Source organism: Podarcis vaucheri (genome assembly GCF_965113315.1).
Source record: "Podarcis vaucheri genome assembly, chromosome: 2".
NCBI lineage: Eukaryota > Metazoa > Chordata > Lepidosauria > Squamata > Lacertidae > Podarcis > Podarcis vaucheri.
Window position 1 is genome coordinate 35,594,848 of NC_138760.1, and position 16,268 is coordinate 35,611,115.

Here is a 16,268-nt window from a genome sequence, read left to right on the forward strand (position 1 = left end):
GGCCATGCCTGTTGTAATGATTCTTCTCCTGTGTGGCTGCCAAGAAGCGGTAATTAAGCTGCCACTGAGATTTGTGTTGAGTTAGAAGTGGATGCAGCTGCTCCCCAACATAACCCTGTGCATGCTGTAGTAATGAAAGTCTGTGTGTGCCCCCATACTGTGCAAAATCACTGGTTCTCTGTGATTTGGCATTTATTCCAAGAAGGGGGGGAAGAATACTGCCTCCGGCCATTTGCATAGTTAAGAGTTCATTTACACATGCATAAATTTGACGGTGCCTGCTGCCTAATTTTGCAGATGTTAAATGAAAACTGGCCAGGGTGCAAGTCTACTTCAGCCCAAAGAGAATAGTCCTATGAAAAATGGGGGAATGCATAAAGTATGGCTGGGGAGGTACATGAATGTTTGGGATATATAGATGCTCTCAAAACCAAACTGCAGGAGACGGGTGTGACTCTTTGCTTGGACAAAGGCTGTAGCAAAGGCCTGGCATTCTGGCATTCTATTAGGCTGATGTTAAAGCATGCTAGGAGAAAGCATGCTAATTTATATGGGGGCAGGAAAAGGGTTGGCAGCCACGACTGGGCAAACAAATGCCTTTTGTTGCATCGTTGCTGTACCAGCTGCCTGGCCCCCTGCATTCTGGTGAGAAGCGAGAGAGTTTAAAGCTTGGGGTTTACATACATGCCACACATTTAAAGTTCCCCATGAATCCCTGGAACTATAGTTTGTTAAGGGGCATGGGAATTGTAGTTTTGTGAGGGATGAACTACAGTTCCCAGAATTCTTGGCAGGGGTGGGATGTACTTTAAATAAATACAATGGTACCTCTAGATATGAAAGGGATCTGTTCCGGAGCCCTGTTCGCATCTGAAAGCAAACGTAACTAGCAACGGCATGTCTGCGCACGCGTCGCTTTTCGCCGCTTCTGCACATGCGCATGACGTCATTTTGAGTGTGCGCATGCGCAAGTGGCAAAACCTGCAAGTAACACGCTCCGTTACTTCCGGGTTGCCGCGGAGCGCAACTTGAACATGCTGAATTCGAAGCTTATTGAACCCGAGCTATGACTGTAGTGTGTACAGAGGCAGAGTTCTAAGTGTTCCAACAATACCAATCTGCATCAGACACCATTGCTGAGCTACTATCCAGGGCTAAACCTTTCTGCTTGCTCTGATAAGGAATTCAGAAGATCAGTGGTTGTTCCTAGCAAGCATGAACTTGGGGCCAAGGTTTCCTCAGACTTGTTCTTGGAGGTAGCCAGGGCAGTAGTATGGGACGTTGTTAAGTTTCACGTTATCTTCGCAATAGGTTTCAGGTCAGCCAGTCGACTTCCTTTCTGCAGGCTTAATAATTAAAACACAGCTCCTGGACATTTTAGCTTAAATCTCTTTCAGGACTGCTTGAAGGAGAGGAGCATAGTGTTTTGCTGTAAGACCTGCCTCCATCAGTACTCCTAATACAATTCCCACTTTAGCCAAAAGAGAGAAGTTGATGAATAATGTTAAGCAAGGTCAAAAGAAAGGCCCAAGGGTGGTTCAGGGAGCTGTAAATGTGAGGGAAGCTTGGAAGCTCTGGGTGGAGGCATGGTAAGATGGTTCTGGCCTATAGAAGGCCAAAATGAAAAGAAGACAGAACAACTTTTGCCACATAGAAAAAGCCTAAAAGAGCCCAAAATGTCAACAGAGTGAGGAGAAATAAGTGGGGTCAGCATATAATTAGGAATGCTCTAGAATAAATTTAGTTTTTAAGGAAGGCTTCCTGACTGTGAGATGAGTCACTAACAAACGTTCCCATGGGAGTGTTGCATTCCCATAATAAATATCTCTCACAGATGGTCTGAGGAGGGGCCATAGCCCAGTGGTAGAACGTCTGCCTTGCATACAGAAAGTCCCAGGTTCAGTCCCCAGCATCTGCAACCTGTAGCTGGCACCTGCCATCATGGTCTCTGATGGGGATCATAGTAGTTGTGGTCTAGCAGTGAGGGGACCTCTGGTCCTCCAGATGTTACTGAACTCCAGCTCCCATCATCCCTGCCCATATTTCATGCTGGCTGAGGCTGATGAAAGATAATAGTTCAACAACATCTGGAGGGCCACAAGTTCCCTCGCCCTTACTTAGAACAACAGGGTTACAGTTTCAAGAAGTAAGGGCACTACACTGTTGTTGTTTTTCTTCTGCAGTATTGATGTAGGCTTGTGAAATAACGGGTGTCCCTTGCACCAGGCTCTAAAATTTGAGACCTCCTTCAAAGCAAAAAATATGTTGCAACTCCTCCTGAACCGAGCGACACAGGGTGAACCAAGTGATTTCCTGGCTATGGACGTCAGAACTATGGGCAGCCATGCTCAGCTTTTATCTTGTGTGTAAAACACACTTCAGGCATCCAGTCATTTATTTCCTTCATTCTCCCATGTGCCCTAAAAGCTTCAGACTTTTCCTGGAACCTGAAGCAGGAGTTCCTGGTGTTTCCTGTCAGGCAGGAATCACCAGCTGCATTGTTTGCTGTAGTTCTCAGTTCACTGAAGCAAGTGAGGCGTTTTGTGAGGGAACTGTTTAATCCATGGGTAGGCGAAGTAAGGCCCAGGGCCTGGATCTGGCCCAATCGCCTTCTAAATCCAGCCTGCGGACAGTCCAGGACTCAGCGTGTTTTTACATAAGTAGAATGTGTCCTTTTATTTAAAATGCATATTTGTGGGGCCTGCCTGGTGTTTTTAAATGAGTAGAATCTGCTTTTATTTAAAATGCATCTCTGGGTTATTTGTGGGGCATAGGAATTTGTTCATTTTTTTTCTCTTCAAAATATAGTCCAGCCTCCCACAAGGTCTGAGGGACAGTGGACCGGCCCCCTGCTGAAAAAGTTTGCTGACCCCTAAATTCCGAGTGCTGATGAGGGACTTCTATTCCTCTCCACCCTTAAGAATGTCAGGGTCAGGCTCTCCTTATCCCTTGGAAGCCAAGCAGCCCTGGTGCACTGAACTGCAAAAAACACCCCCCTCCTTATCTCCCTGGCAACATGTGGCGACAGCTGGTGTAGTCTGATGAAGGCCGAGGCAGTCAAAATAAACTTTAGTGAGTTTGTCTGCTCCCAGAGCAGTGCAGGCGGATGTATGAGAAACACCTGCATGTGGGTGGGTTCATGAGAAGCGCTTCCCTGCCCTTTCAGTCAAGAGAATGGAGAAAGCCACTCTTTTTCGCCCCTGAGCGGGTGGAGTTCTGACTGTCCTGGACTCTGCTGCTCTGTGTGTGTGTTATCTCGGTGGTGAAATGCAGAGCAAGGTCACTGCACCATGCTGAATTGCAGCCTTTGTCTCGACCTCCGTTTCCTTCCTCTTCGCAGTGTTTTGCTCCTAGCTGACTGGGCTGCTGTGGCGGTAGACATTTGCCTTCTGTTTAAAAGAGTCTTGCAGCGGGAGTTGAAGGTAGCTTTGCGTTCCTGGTCTTGTGGTCCTCCTTGTAGCATAGGGGCAGCTCATAACTCCAGACCTAGCTTTGCTGTCTGTGGGAGTCAACAGGATTAAGCCAGATCAGTCATCCTAACCTCAAAAGTCTTGTGATCTCAAGTGTAGCAGCGCTGAGCCCCAAAGTGGGGCCACCTCAGCAGAAGCAGCTCATCGGTGACGGGATCCCTCTCTAACTTGCATTTAGAAACGCCGTCAGACTGAACCATGAAGAGGCAAGCAAACCAGTAGGCAAGTGATTGGTGCTGTTGAGGGAGGACAAGATGTCTCACACGGTGGCCTTCACCTTTCCTGCCACCGAGAATAGGGAGGCTGCCAGGTGAGTGACAGTATTTTAAATGATATAAATTAATGTAAATACACTTGGGCCTCATTAACTTCATGGTATTGGGGGTATTGAAATTGCCAATATGGGGTTTCGTTTTGTTTTGTTGCCCTAAATTGTCTTCATCCTGAAATTTGGTATCTGTGTAATGCTTTAGAGAAGGGATTACGTAACTCAATAGGTATAGAGGATCTGCTTTGTAAGCAGAAGGTCTCATGTTCAATCCCCAGCATCTTCAAGTAGGGCTGGGAGGGTCCCAGACAAAACTGATCTAGAGGGACAGGTGGTTTGGTGACTTTAGTCAGTATAAGGCAACTTCCTGTGTTCCTGTTCCAAGGCATCCTAGTCACTCATGCCTTATTTCCCTTCAAATGGAAGACTCAAAAGATATTTCCAGAAATCTAGAAGCACTAACCTGGCAACGGGGAAAGTCTGAAAGAGGACATGATTGTTCTCTCTTGTGCGCAAAACAGAACCCAGCTGGTTACACCACTTCCTTAGTAACTAGGAAGTTGAAATGTGGTACCCTGATAACCACAGAAGTCCAAAGGGGGCGCTTCCAAGGCTCTCCCTAGAAGCAGGGGGCAAATAAATGTACCACAAGGATACTTCCAGGCCCCCCCGAAAGCTGAACTTTGGCATGCACAAAGTTCTGGGCATGCCAACTATTACAAATACCTGGAAATTGGACATTTTTGTTCAAAAGATGGGGCCTGAGGGATTTACTTCATTGTAGAGAATAGATTCCAGCGCACAGTGAAGCAGACCACACATGTGATGGAATATTGGGAAGTTCTTCTGATTCATCTATGTTTGCAGAATGCAAGCTTTCTTTAATGGCACAAGAAAAAACTTACTGGGACAGGCAGGTGGTCTATTTTAGTCCTTGGCTCCAAAATTTATTCAGCTGTGCACAAGTTGAGAGAAGCCTACGGCTAACTGCACAGAGCAATAATAGATTACTCCACCACATATGTAATTTGCATTCATCCCCAGCATGTTTCAAAACAACAGAAGGATGCCGATCAACCTACCTAAACTTTTAAAATGTTCCTTTCCTTTCCTAAGAATTGTCTGATCTTTTGATGAAAGATATTCTACTTCCCATAGTTGAACCATGTGGCAATGAGTTCCACAGTTCCTTGCAGTACAAATGACAAAGCTTGGAACTGGGAAACTAGAGGTACAGGATTTATGCACCTATGGGCTCTGCAAGCAGAGCAAAATGGTACACATAGATTTCATTAATCTTGTCTCTGAACTAAGGCACTTCTCAAAATCCTTTTCATTAGGTAGAGTGAAGCAGCCCCCTCAGGTGACAGGTGCTGGGGGCAGCAGCAGCTCCTTGCTCCTCTTGAGCTTCCCCTCCCCTAGCCATTCCTCACTGTTGTCATAGGCCCTCTCTTAGGTTTGTTGCCTTAGGTGTGGTGGAGGTAAAGGTAAAGGGACCCCTGACCATTAGGTCCAGTCGTGACCAACTCTGGGGTTGCGGCGCTCATCTCGCTTTACTGGCCAAGGGAGCTGGCGTACAGCTTCCGGGTCATATGGCCAGCATGACTAAGCCACTTCTGGCGAACCAGAGCAGCGCACGGAAACGCCGTTTACCTTTCAGCCAGAGCAGTACCTATTTATCTACTTGCACTTTGATGTGCTTTCGAACTGCTAGGTTGGCAGGAGCAGGGACCGAGCAATGGGAGCTCACCCCGTTGTGGGGATTCGAACCGCTGACCTTCTGATCAGCAACTCCTAGGCTCTGTGGTTTAACCCACAGCTCCACCCACGTCCCTGTGGTGGAGGACCTGTGTCTAAAACTGGTGGTCCACAGTTACTGCTTTGATGACTGATAATAAACACTGCCTTGTGGGACATCTCTATTCTTAGGCTCTATATACATCTGACTCCTAGCATTATCCTACACATGGATCCAGTTGGGAGTTAGTATGCTGTCTTCTTAGGCAATGCACCAGCTTAATGCTTTAGTTGAAATTCCTGCATTGCAAGGGGGTGGACTAGATGGCCCTCGGGATCCCTTCCAACTCTACCATTCGATGATTCTATGAATAATTCTGGATCCTGGTTCTCTGTTCCCGCACAGCCAGGACATAAGTCCTTACGATGAAGGTGCTGTGCATGATTCCTTCCACCGGCTCATCGAGGAGCAGAGCTGGCTGGCTGAACAGGAGGAGGTGGAGATGCAGAATCTGGCTCCCAGAGGCAGAGGTGAGACAATGGGACTCAGTGTTGAGAACTGCTGGGTGGATATCATCCCTCTGATTGCTGCAGGGAAATAGCTGTCATGGAGTGTGATTTGTGTGGTGAAAGTAATTTTTCTTGATTCTGCTTTTCCTCAGAGGCCAATGTGGTTGTAGAGCAGGAGAAAAACCTGGGGAAGTGTTCTGATGTAGCTTCTAAGTTTTCACTTAGAAAGTCAGGGTTGACAGATATTGCTAAATGCACAGCGTCCTAATTTCAGAACATTTTAGCCTCCACTAAAATGCAGGAGTGCTACAGCTAATCAGAATTGTTTTATTTCAGAGAAGCTGATTTTGCAATCTGATCTGTATGTAGTGAAAGTAGAATGAGAACAAACTGTTATATTTTCACGTCTTTTTTTAAATTCCATTTTCAGCCAGTTCTTTCTTCTACAACCACCCTGCGAAGTAGGTTAGGCTAAGACATGGTGACAGTGACCTTAATGACTGAGTGGGTATTTGAACCTTGGTGTCCCTAGCCCTAGCCTGGGCCTCTTAACAACTGTACCACACTGGCTTGCAGAAGCCGGCGAATTTTACCCAAAGCAAAATTCAGTTACTTTGGCAAATACAGTAGAAACAGCTCTGTCTGTTCTTTGGATAATACTGTGTAATATTCTTTCCAAGGGAGACTATACAGCTAACATTGCTACAGCAATCAAAGACGAGAGCATTGCTACCATGACAAAGACCTTCAAATGGTCTGAGGTGTACCGTAGATTGCGGCGTATTAGGCAACTGGGAGTATTAGACAACCCCCAAAAATGGCAGCTGCGATTTGGGGGTTCGTCTTCTAAGCCCAGTCGCCTAATATGCTGGGCAGCTCCACGCTGGGAGAAAGCCGCGCGGAGTGGAGCACGCCGCCCCTGCTGCAGCAGCCGGGGGGGGGGGCGGGCTCCGCTCTGCACCACGCCGCCAATACTCGGCATATAAGACAACTCCCGACTTTTTAACCTCTTTTCCGGGGTTAAAAAGTTGTCTTATACGCCGGAATCTACGGTATATCGAAAGTGCCCCTATGTAAGTTATATACTATTGGTTTTGTTCTGTTTACTCAGAAACTTTAGATGTCTCCAAGACATAGTGATAAGAGGATTTTGGAATTGTGTGCTTTAAGAACTTCCACATATTTCAGCTGTTTTGTTTTCTTGTTTATTTGTAAAATGATTTATATAAAACACCAGTTGTAATTGTGACAGTAACTATTGTATTTTAAGTAACTTGATGTGCTAGATGAGTGAACCAAATTACTGGATACTGAAGAATGAAATACAAATAACAAAACTATGAATTCATGAACTTGCAGATTAAGAGACAGATTTGGCAGTGAACTTGTGAGATTCTCAGATGTGATTAAAGTTGAGATGTTTTTGGGTTGTTGTTGTTTTGCTTTTTTGTTGTGCTGAATATTAATTTCACTCTTCATGTGTTTTCGGAAGCCTCCGGCAAGAAACACTGGGGGAGATTTCCCAGGGGTATAGACGACTCAGCCTAGATGACAAAATGTGCCATTTAATTTAGTTTATAATAATCTCCCAAGGGCTCCTTGAAGCTTCCTTTGTTAACAGCATTGAAGCTGTGGAGAACTCAAAAGGTGTAGAAACCAAAGAACCTAGACACACACACACACACACACACACACACACACACATATATATATATATCAATGCAAGGATGGGTTTCCACAACAATGCAATGTCTCAGACCATCAGGAAGGCAGCATTATTACTGTACCATGCATACAAGTTTCAAATATCTACGAATAAGTACATTCTATTAGTGCACCTAATTTTTGCCATCTCTGGCAAGTGGTTGGGGCCTTCAGGGGAGAGAAGAAGGAAGTTCCGTTGTGCAAATGGAAGTCTGTTGCACTAGCTAGCAGAACTGGAGTGTTGCAATACTCACAGAAAATGCTATTGTTCATTAAAGATTTTCATATTTAATGCTGGCCCAGATGGGTTGTATGCCTGATTCAACGTTTGTTCTTAAGTCTGCTGTGGAACGAAAGGTTGGTCCTGAGTTGAGGTTGGGGAGAGAAGGCACAATAAGTTCAAAAGTGGTAGCAAAGTATTTAAAAGTTCGAGATGCACTGCTTTTATTTAAAACGAGGGAGCATGCACGGAACTGGAAATGAAAAGTAGGTAAGGAGGATCCCTGCTCCAATGGGACAACACCCCTTCCACCTCCCTACCCAAGACTATGCAGTAAAAATCATGTTGTTCCTCCCTTCCCTCCAGAGAATCTGGCCTACACGGTTTCTTCTCCCCGCCGGACTGAGGCTTGGGAGGCACCAGGACAGATGGCAGAACATCCGGACTTCTCCTCAGCCACTCTGCGCATCCTGGCCAGCATGCCCAGCCGAACTATTGGTGAGTTGGAGCAAGCCTGCAAGGAAGTCTCAGAGTTAAGGCTTTTCAGCGTGGGGCACAAACGATAGGGACTGAAAGTTCTCCATGGTATCAGACCAGGAGCCTTCCTCTCATCTTCTTTCCCATCCTCTTGCAGGCCGCAGCAGAGGAGCTGTCATCTCCCAGTATTGTAACCGCACTGCCCGGCTGCGCCGGAAGAGCACCCGCGCCCCTCTTCAAGAAATGTCCCGCTCCGCGCGGCCCAGCATCCGGCAGCTTGATCTAGACCTGGACTCCAGCCACGAGGAAGAGGATAGTAAGTCCGCTATGGAAAGCTTGGGGAGATGCACACTCTGGCAAGAAATTGGAAGGGGCCGTGTACTCATTGTGCAGCTGTCTGAGTGATGAGCATTTTAGGGAAATAATAATAATAATAATAATAATAATAATAATAATAATAATAATAAAAAAAAATTAATAATAAATAATAAACAATAATTTATACCCTGCCCATCTGGCTGTGCCTCCCCAGGCACTCTGGGTGGCTTCCAACAAAATATTAAAATATAGTAATCCATCAAACATTAAAAGCTTCCAATAATAATAATTCATGGTCGCTGTTCTGTGCATATGGTTCACCCTTCCAAATATTTGCATCATTAGAACAATTGGACTTTTTCACCAGAGCAGGTGGGGCAGAATACCTTCCCAGGCCAATGACTGCTCAGAAGACCCAACTACCGTAGCCCTCTAAGGTGGCATTATCATTTATGGCCCTGTCTCAAGAAAAGGCACAGGGTCAGCCTTGCCAGGAAGGGCCATGGAACAAATACTTTTCCAGAGCTGCAGAATCCAGTGTGTGGTTTATTTCTTGTTTTCTGTATGACTTGTTTTTTTTAATACCCAGTTCAAAATGTGTAAGGAAGGGGAGCCAAGAAGGTACTTTTTTTCTTTTTGACATTTTCTCTCTTTTGCCAAAATGCCTGCCATTGGAAATTCAGCTGGGTTTACCTCCTCCAGCAGTGGCCTTTAAACATCCTGTATACTTCCCTCCCTAGACAAACGCAGCCTGCTGGTGAAAGAACTCCGGAGCCTGCCAGCCAGCCAGCGCATCAGCATGCTGAGAACAATGCCTCTAAGCCTGGGCGAGAAGTGCAAGCTGAGGTCAGTGCCTTTAAGCCATTTCAGCACTACTAAAATGGGCAGGAATGAGATTCAGTGGCGCCTGCCCTGTAGAATGCCCCCCCCACCAGATGTCAAGGAAATAAACAACTACCTGACTTTTAGAAGACATCTGAACACAGCTCTCTTTAGGGAAGTTTTTAATGTTTGATCTTTTATTGTGTTTTTAATATTCTGTTGGAAGCTACCCAGAGTGGCTGGGGAGGCCCAGCCAGATGGGCGGGGTATAAGTAATAATTATTATTATTATTTATTAATGCAATCAAGGGAGCAGTTGGTGAGTGTGCTGAACGACATGAGGAGCTCGTACTTCACATCTAAAAAGCAGCTTTTTGCAATGATTCTATAAAAATCCTTCTGTCTGTCCCTATGTAGGCAGGAATCAAGTGGCTACTCTGGCACCTTGATGAAACCCAAGACAAGAGCTCCTTTGTCACTTTGCAGCCGGCTTAAATACCACATCATCATAGTAAGTCATGAACTTCACCTGCCCTGCATAGTCCTGGGCCACATCTGTGCCATACCTTTAAAACACTTTAATACATTATTATTATTATTATTATTATTATTATTATTATTATTATTATTATTATACAATAAAACAGCATAGCACCAGCCCTTTCCTTAAACACAGTCAGTTCCCAAAAGCTTGTTGCAATAAGAAAGACTTCACCTTCAGGCAGAAAGGCAACAAGGAGGGAGCAGGTCTAGCTTCTCTAGGGAGAGAGTGCCAAAGTCTGGGAGAAGGCTTTCTCCCGCGTCCCTTTCAAGTGTGCCTGTGAGGATGGCGGGACTGAGAGAAAGGCCTCCCCTGAATATTTCGGAACCCAAGCAGCGGTTCGTGGCTTCCCGCAAAGAATCCTGGGAACTGTAGTTTGTTAAGGGTGCTGACTGGTATTAGGACACCTCGGTTCCTCTCACAGAGCCACAGTAGTGGTTTAACAATCAATCCCTCTGCTTGGCGAACTCTGGGAATTGCAGCTCTGCAAAGCATATAGGGGTCTCCTAGCAACCTGCAGCACCCTTAACAAACTACAGTTCCCAGGATTTGTTTGGAGGTAACTGTGACTATAAAAGTTGTAACTGATTTAAATGTATGCTGTAGAAGTAGCCCTGGAAAGGTCAGCCTGCTTTGGCACCACCAGCTGCCCCCAGAAAGAGAGAAGAATCTCTGCTTCTACCCATTGAAGGTGCTGCTAAATGAGGGCATAACTTTACCAACACCCTTTCTATATAGGCTCCTTTCCCCTTTATCAGCAAGGTTGCCTAACTGAGGCCAATTCCTTTCATACAATTAATGGAATCCCTCATTTGTCCATATAACAGCTTCCCAAGCACTCCATTAGTATATCTATATTGTGAGGAGAAAAACAGACTCAGGGGCCTCTCTGAGAAGAAGTGTGGCTTCCAGAATCTTCTTTACATAGCTGTGGAAATATCCATCAGAATCCTTCTAAGAAATCCATGGGGTATTTAAGGATTTGAGACAATAACTATGGAAGGCTTCGGTCCAGCTTTTGCCAGTTACGGAGTTTATGTTAATGCCATCAAGGCATTAAAATGTTTTAGGAGCCTCTTTCTAGGTTTCATCTAGTGCCGTTAGAGTGTTATACTCAAGGCCTGGCTTCAAATTCCCACTCAGACATGAAGCTCTCTTGGTGACTTTGGGCCAGTAGCTTGACTTACCTCACAGGACTGTTGTGGGAATGAGATTTTTTTTTCAGGGGGGGGGATCATGTACATTACCTTGACCTCCTTCAAGGAAAGGTGGGATAGAAATGTAGTAAATAGATAATGGAAGACTTATGTCAGTTTTCTCTTCAACACAAGTTCATTTTTGGCTCTGCTCGCATTTTGAGAAGGCACCATGTTCGGCTCCAAGCTGGTCTTGGAGAGGAGGCAATTAATATTCTTATGACATTCTTACTGTGCCACATGCAAAGCAAATATTTACTCATTTTGTGCCGCACCCCAGTGAGCTAGAACATTGTAATTCACACTTCACAGATTGTGGCCCAGTGGTTTGCTGAAAACAGGCTGTGACTGCATGTTTCATGTAATGTAGCGGCTCCCAAGCTTCTCCCCCCTCCCCCCCGACAGACCACTTGAAAATGGCTGAGGGTCTTGGTGGGACCACTTAATGGATTTTCTGCCTGTTGTGGCAGCTGTAGTTCCATAGAATTCAAAGGGTGATACGATAAAACACAATATAAGAAATAAGCAATGAAAATATGATTAAAAATTAATACGAATATCCAATGTGATTGATGTGGCATCTCCCATCTTCAACCACAAGTTCACAGGTGCTCAGCAGACCCCCTGAATGAAACTAGCAGACCACAGTTTGGGAACACAATGACACAATGGATTGCAGTGGTTTTACTTATCCTGCCAAGGCCAACAAGAAGGAGTCCAGCAGGGTTGGTTGGATGCTTAGTCCAATGTAGCTCAGTGCTTGGGGGTCAACTAAATAGTTGCACTAATGCAAGGGGATTCCCTCCCTCTCCTTGTCCTTTTGCACATGACCTGGACCCTCAGCCAGGACATGGAACAATCTGCTTAACTGTGTGTTGGTGAAACACACCTGTAGGACCCCAGTCAATGGCTTGCTGAAAGCTACCATCTCTTCAGCTGAAGGGCTTCTCTGATCAAAGGCTGCTTTCTCTGCAGGGGTTCCGGAATCTCTGGTACAGCCTTCTGTCCCTCCGTCACACCCTCCAGCCCTGGCATTATTCCCTCAAGCAGATCAGCGGTCGCTTTGGCTCCAGCATCCTCTCCTACTTCCTGTTCCTCAAGACTTTGCTCATGTTCAATCTCTTCTTGTTTCTGCTCCTGCTGGTCTTTGTGGTTGCCGTGCAGGCTGCTTACCCTCCTACCACACCCAACAGCAAAGCCTTCATGGGGCTTGAGCCCCTCACTGGAGCGGTAAGTATTTGTCGAATACAACTTGGGCAAAGGGTAAAGCGCTTGAAGGACTGGAAACCGTTTCTCTCTTCTCCTTGCAGGGCTACTTCAATCACACATTGATGTATTATGGCTACTACAGTAACTTCACACTGAATGACCCCTGCGCATTCAGCCCTAACAGCAGCACAACTTGTAGGCAGGGCAGGCCTGTCCATCTGCCATACAATATGCCACTGGCTTATGTGTTAGCCACTGGCGTCTCTTTCTTTGTGACCTGCCTTCTGCTGGTGTACAGGTGAGATGATATGGGTTTCAGGAATTTTCTTTGCTTTTTCTCTCACACAGGACCTGTCCTCAACATTTTCATTTTGTTTTTCCTTCTTGGTTGCATTTAGAAAATGTCTAGGTATCTTCCATATTCTTCCTTTCTGATTTTTTACAGTTCCCTGAAAATAATAATATTTTTATTATTTATACGTCACCCGTCTGGCTGAGTTTCCCCAGCCACTCTGGGGAAGACAGAGGTGTTGGGCTCCAAATAACATTTCCTTGTTCCCATCAGTATTTCTTACTGCTTTTTTTTGCTGCAGTCTGGTACACCCAACCTTCTCCAACCTGGTATCCTCCCATATAATTATAAATTCAGCTCCCCATCATTCCCAGAAGGCAGAGCTGATGGTCAGGGATTGTGGAAATTGCAATCCAGCAGCATTTTGAGGCCTCCAGGATGGGGAAGGATTGCAGCAGCAGCAACAAAGCAATCAATAAGGGTTCATAATCGCCATTCAAATGTGATAGCATATATTGCAAGTCGAAATAGTAACATATTTTGTTAAATCTGCAGTTTTGTAAGCAGTTTACAAGAAATTATCAATAGAACAGATAAAACATATCTTTAAAGATTTTTTTTTAAAAAAACCAGTTAAAAAGATTAAAACACGTCACCATTTTAGAAAAATGATTTAAGCAAGCACCAAAAAGAGCACAGCAAAGGTGCCAGTCTGGTGTCAATAGGCAGGGAGTTTCAAAGCGTTGTTGCTACCGTGTTATAAGATGGATTTCTCAGAACTGCAGAAAGAGTATTATGTGGCAGCTACAACAGTGTCAGAGTAGTTGAGTGGGCATATAAAGTAAGACAACCCTGCAAGTAAACTGATCCCAAGCCCTTATGGTTTATTATGACATGTGAACACTAATAATATCTGTTTTAAGGTCTGCAATCCAATGCGTATTTATCTGGGAGTAAGCACCATGGAACATGATGAGACTTACTTAACTCAGGCAGTGTCAGAATCTCTCTCTCTCTCTCTCTCTCTCTCTCTCTTTTTTGCCAGATGGTCAACAATCTGGTATCAGAAAGAGTTCAAATAACTTTAAGAAATGAAAAATAAATAAATCATGAAGGGTCTTGCTTGGAGGACTTGATTTTAATAAAGTATTTCTAACACAAGCAGTCTTGATTGACGGTATCTTCTCCCTTCTTCGCAGCATGTCCCACTCCTTTGGGGAGAGCTACCGTGTGGACAGTGCATCAGGGGACCTGGCAATCAAAGTCTTCTGTGCCTGGGACTACAAGGTGATCCAGAAACGCTCCGTCCGACTTCAGAGTGAAAACATCTGCACTCACCTGAAGGCAAGTACTGAATGTGCCAATTCAGGCTGTGAAAATGCGACAAGCTTGGTGGGTAAACCAGTCTCCCTGGGAAGGCTGAGTGATGGGACACTTGAGATTCCCATGCGGCAGGATGATATTATTATTATTATTATTATTATTATTATTATTATTATTATTTTATTTTATATTATTTATTATTTATTATTTATTATTTATTATTTATTATTTATTATTTATTATTTATTATTTATTATTTGTACACTCATCTGACTGGGTTGCCGCAGCCACTCTGGGTAGCTAGAAATGAGAAGGTAACAAGGCATTTTGTACAGCAGCGATATCTATGCCATGATGCTCATACCTCTCCAAACTGTATAAACTTATCCTGAGAGATGCCTCATGGAAGTTAGAGTTTGCTTGCTCAGAGGGTAGGACCAAACCAATGGCTTCGAGTTACAAGAAAGGAGATTCCAATTAAACGTCAGGAAGAACTTTCTGACAGTAAGAGCTGTTCCAACAGTGGAATGGACTCCCTCAGGAGGTGGTGGACTCCATTGGAGGTTTTTCAGCAGAGTTAGGATGGCCATTTGTCAGGGATCATTTAGCTGCGATTCCTGCATTGCAGGGCGGTGGACTAGATTACCCTTGGGGGTCCCTTCCAACTCTACAATCCTATGATGACAACAACAGGTCTGATCTGCTCTTTTGTACAGATAACCTCCCCATATTACAGAGCAGATTACAGTCACACTCTTTGATTCCTTTGAACTCCCAGGTGCCTCTCCCACAGATTTAGTGCTGGCTCCTTTTGCATTGGGTATATTGCCTACCCCTAAGAAATGCAGATTGGCCATGTAACTAGGAAGTCATGTTGCAGCCCCTGTCCTCATCTATCACTCAGGTGGTTGTTTTTCTTCTTTTCCTTTATCAGGAGTGTCTGGCTGAGCGGCGATCCAGGTCTCGCCCATTAAACCTGTGCAAGAGACTGCAGCGGCTGGCAATCCTACTGATAGCCTGGACTCTGTCTCTGGGCATTGTTCTGGGGTGTGTCCTAGGAGTTCACTACTTCTCTATATACATTTACCAGGTGAGATGGCTGCTACATTGCCATCCAAGGGCCTGCTGTGTTCTTGGCAGCAAGCATTGTATGTGATTTTCTGGGTCTGTGGCAGGGACTCCTTAGTCTCTTTGGCGAAAGAGGCCATCACTGGGCTCACATGAGGCCTGCCTTCTCCAGCTTTGGTCCCCAGATGTTATTAGACTACAATCCCCATCATCCCCTGCTGGCCTGGGGTGATGGGAGTTGTAGTACAACAGTGCCAGCTTTCCAATTGTTTCTTCCATGAAAGATGGCCACCTTTCACTGTAATAAACAGACAGATGAAGATTATTATCTCCTGCAATTTCCCAGCCTGAAAGTTGCAATTTCAGTGATAGTCATAAAGGAGGCGCTGCGATGCTTATATCCCGTTCCTAGAATCTAGAGCTCTGTTTGCATTAAATGTGGGGAGTTAATAAGAATTGAACAGGTAACCCACGGTGCACCACTTCCGCAGGTTCATCATGAGAAGCTCTTGACAAGCAACTACATGCGCAAAGAAGCCCTGCTCCTGGCCCTGCCTCTATTGGTGTCTCTGATTAACTTGCTCATCCCCTACATATACAACCTCCTGGCTGCCTGGGAGAAGCAGGAATCTCCTGTCCTAGAGGTGTATGTCGCCATCTGCAGGTAACACAGAGCCTAGCGGCTGAAACGGAGGAGCGTGTTGCTTCCTCTGCATTTTGTGTCCAGGTATTGGCATTGGTCCTCCTTGCCTGAATGTGCTGGTGATAGCTTTTCTCCTCCTCCTTTACTCCTGCCAGCAGAAGGACTAAGTGGATCACACTTAAAGCACATGGGTTCCGCCAAAGAATCCTGGGAACCCTAGTGTACCCCTTACAGAGCTATAATTCCCAGCACCCATTTAAACAAATTCATCTCCCAGGAATCTTGGGGGGGGGGGAGCCATGTGCTTTAAATGCATGCTGTGGATGTGACCAGATTCTCCAGGTAACATTCTGGCAATTGGAGGTGGAGTGGGTGGGTTTAGTCGATCTAACTTGGAAACAATTTTCTTCCTCAGAATATTGTTTCTTAGGAAATTCCTTTCCTCTTTTTCTTTCTTTTTGTTTTTGTCT

The 16,268-nt window shown here is 45.2% G+C and overlaps 1 protein-coding gene across 5 annotated transcripts in view; it reads left to right on the forward strand.

Annotated features, from left to right (window-relative positions):
• The window catches only part of TMC6 (transmembrane channel like 6), a 29,204-nt gene that overhangs the window by 3,052 nt on the left and 9,884 nt on the right, over positions 1–16,268 (forward strand). For 4 of the 5 annotated variants that reach the window (XM_082213330.1, XM_082213334.1, XM_082213331.1 and 1 more), the window contains exons 2-12: positions 3,649–3,780; positions 5,882–6,006; positions 8,276–8,407; positions 8,544–8,702; positions 9,445–9,550; positions 9,944–10,037; positions 12,239–12,493; positions 12,574–12,770; positions 13,964–14,108; positions 15,022–15,177; positions 15,647–15,819. In XM_082213330.1, coding sequence (XP_082069456.1) covers positions 3,725–3,780; positions 5,882–6,006; positions 8,276–8,407; positions 8,544–8,702; positions 9,445–9,550; positions 9,944–10,037; positions 12,239–12,493; positions 12,574–12,770; positions 13,964–14,108; positions 15,022–15,177; positions 15,647–15,819 — 1,598 coding nt within the window. In that variant the 5' untranslated portion in view covers positions 3,649–3,724. Of the gene's footprint in view, positions 1–2,811; positions 3,423–3,648; positions 3,781–5,881; positions 6,007–8,275; positions 8,408–8,543; positions 8,703–9,444; positions 9,551–9,943; positions 10,038–12,238; positions 12,494–12,573; positions 12,771–13,963; positions 14,109–15,021; positions 15,178–15,646; positions 15,820–16,268 lie in introns of those variants that run through there. The other variant, XM_082213333.1, reaches the window with a different exon arrangement.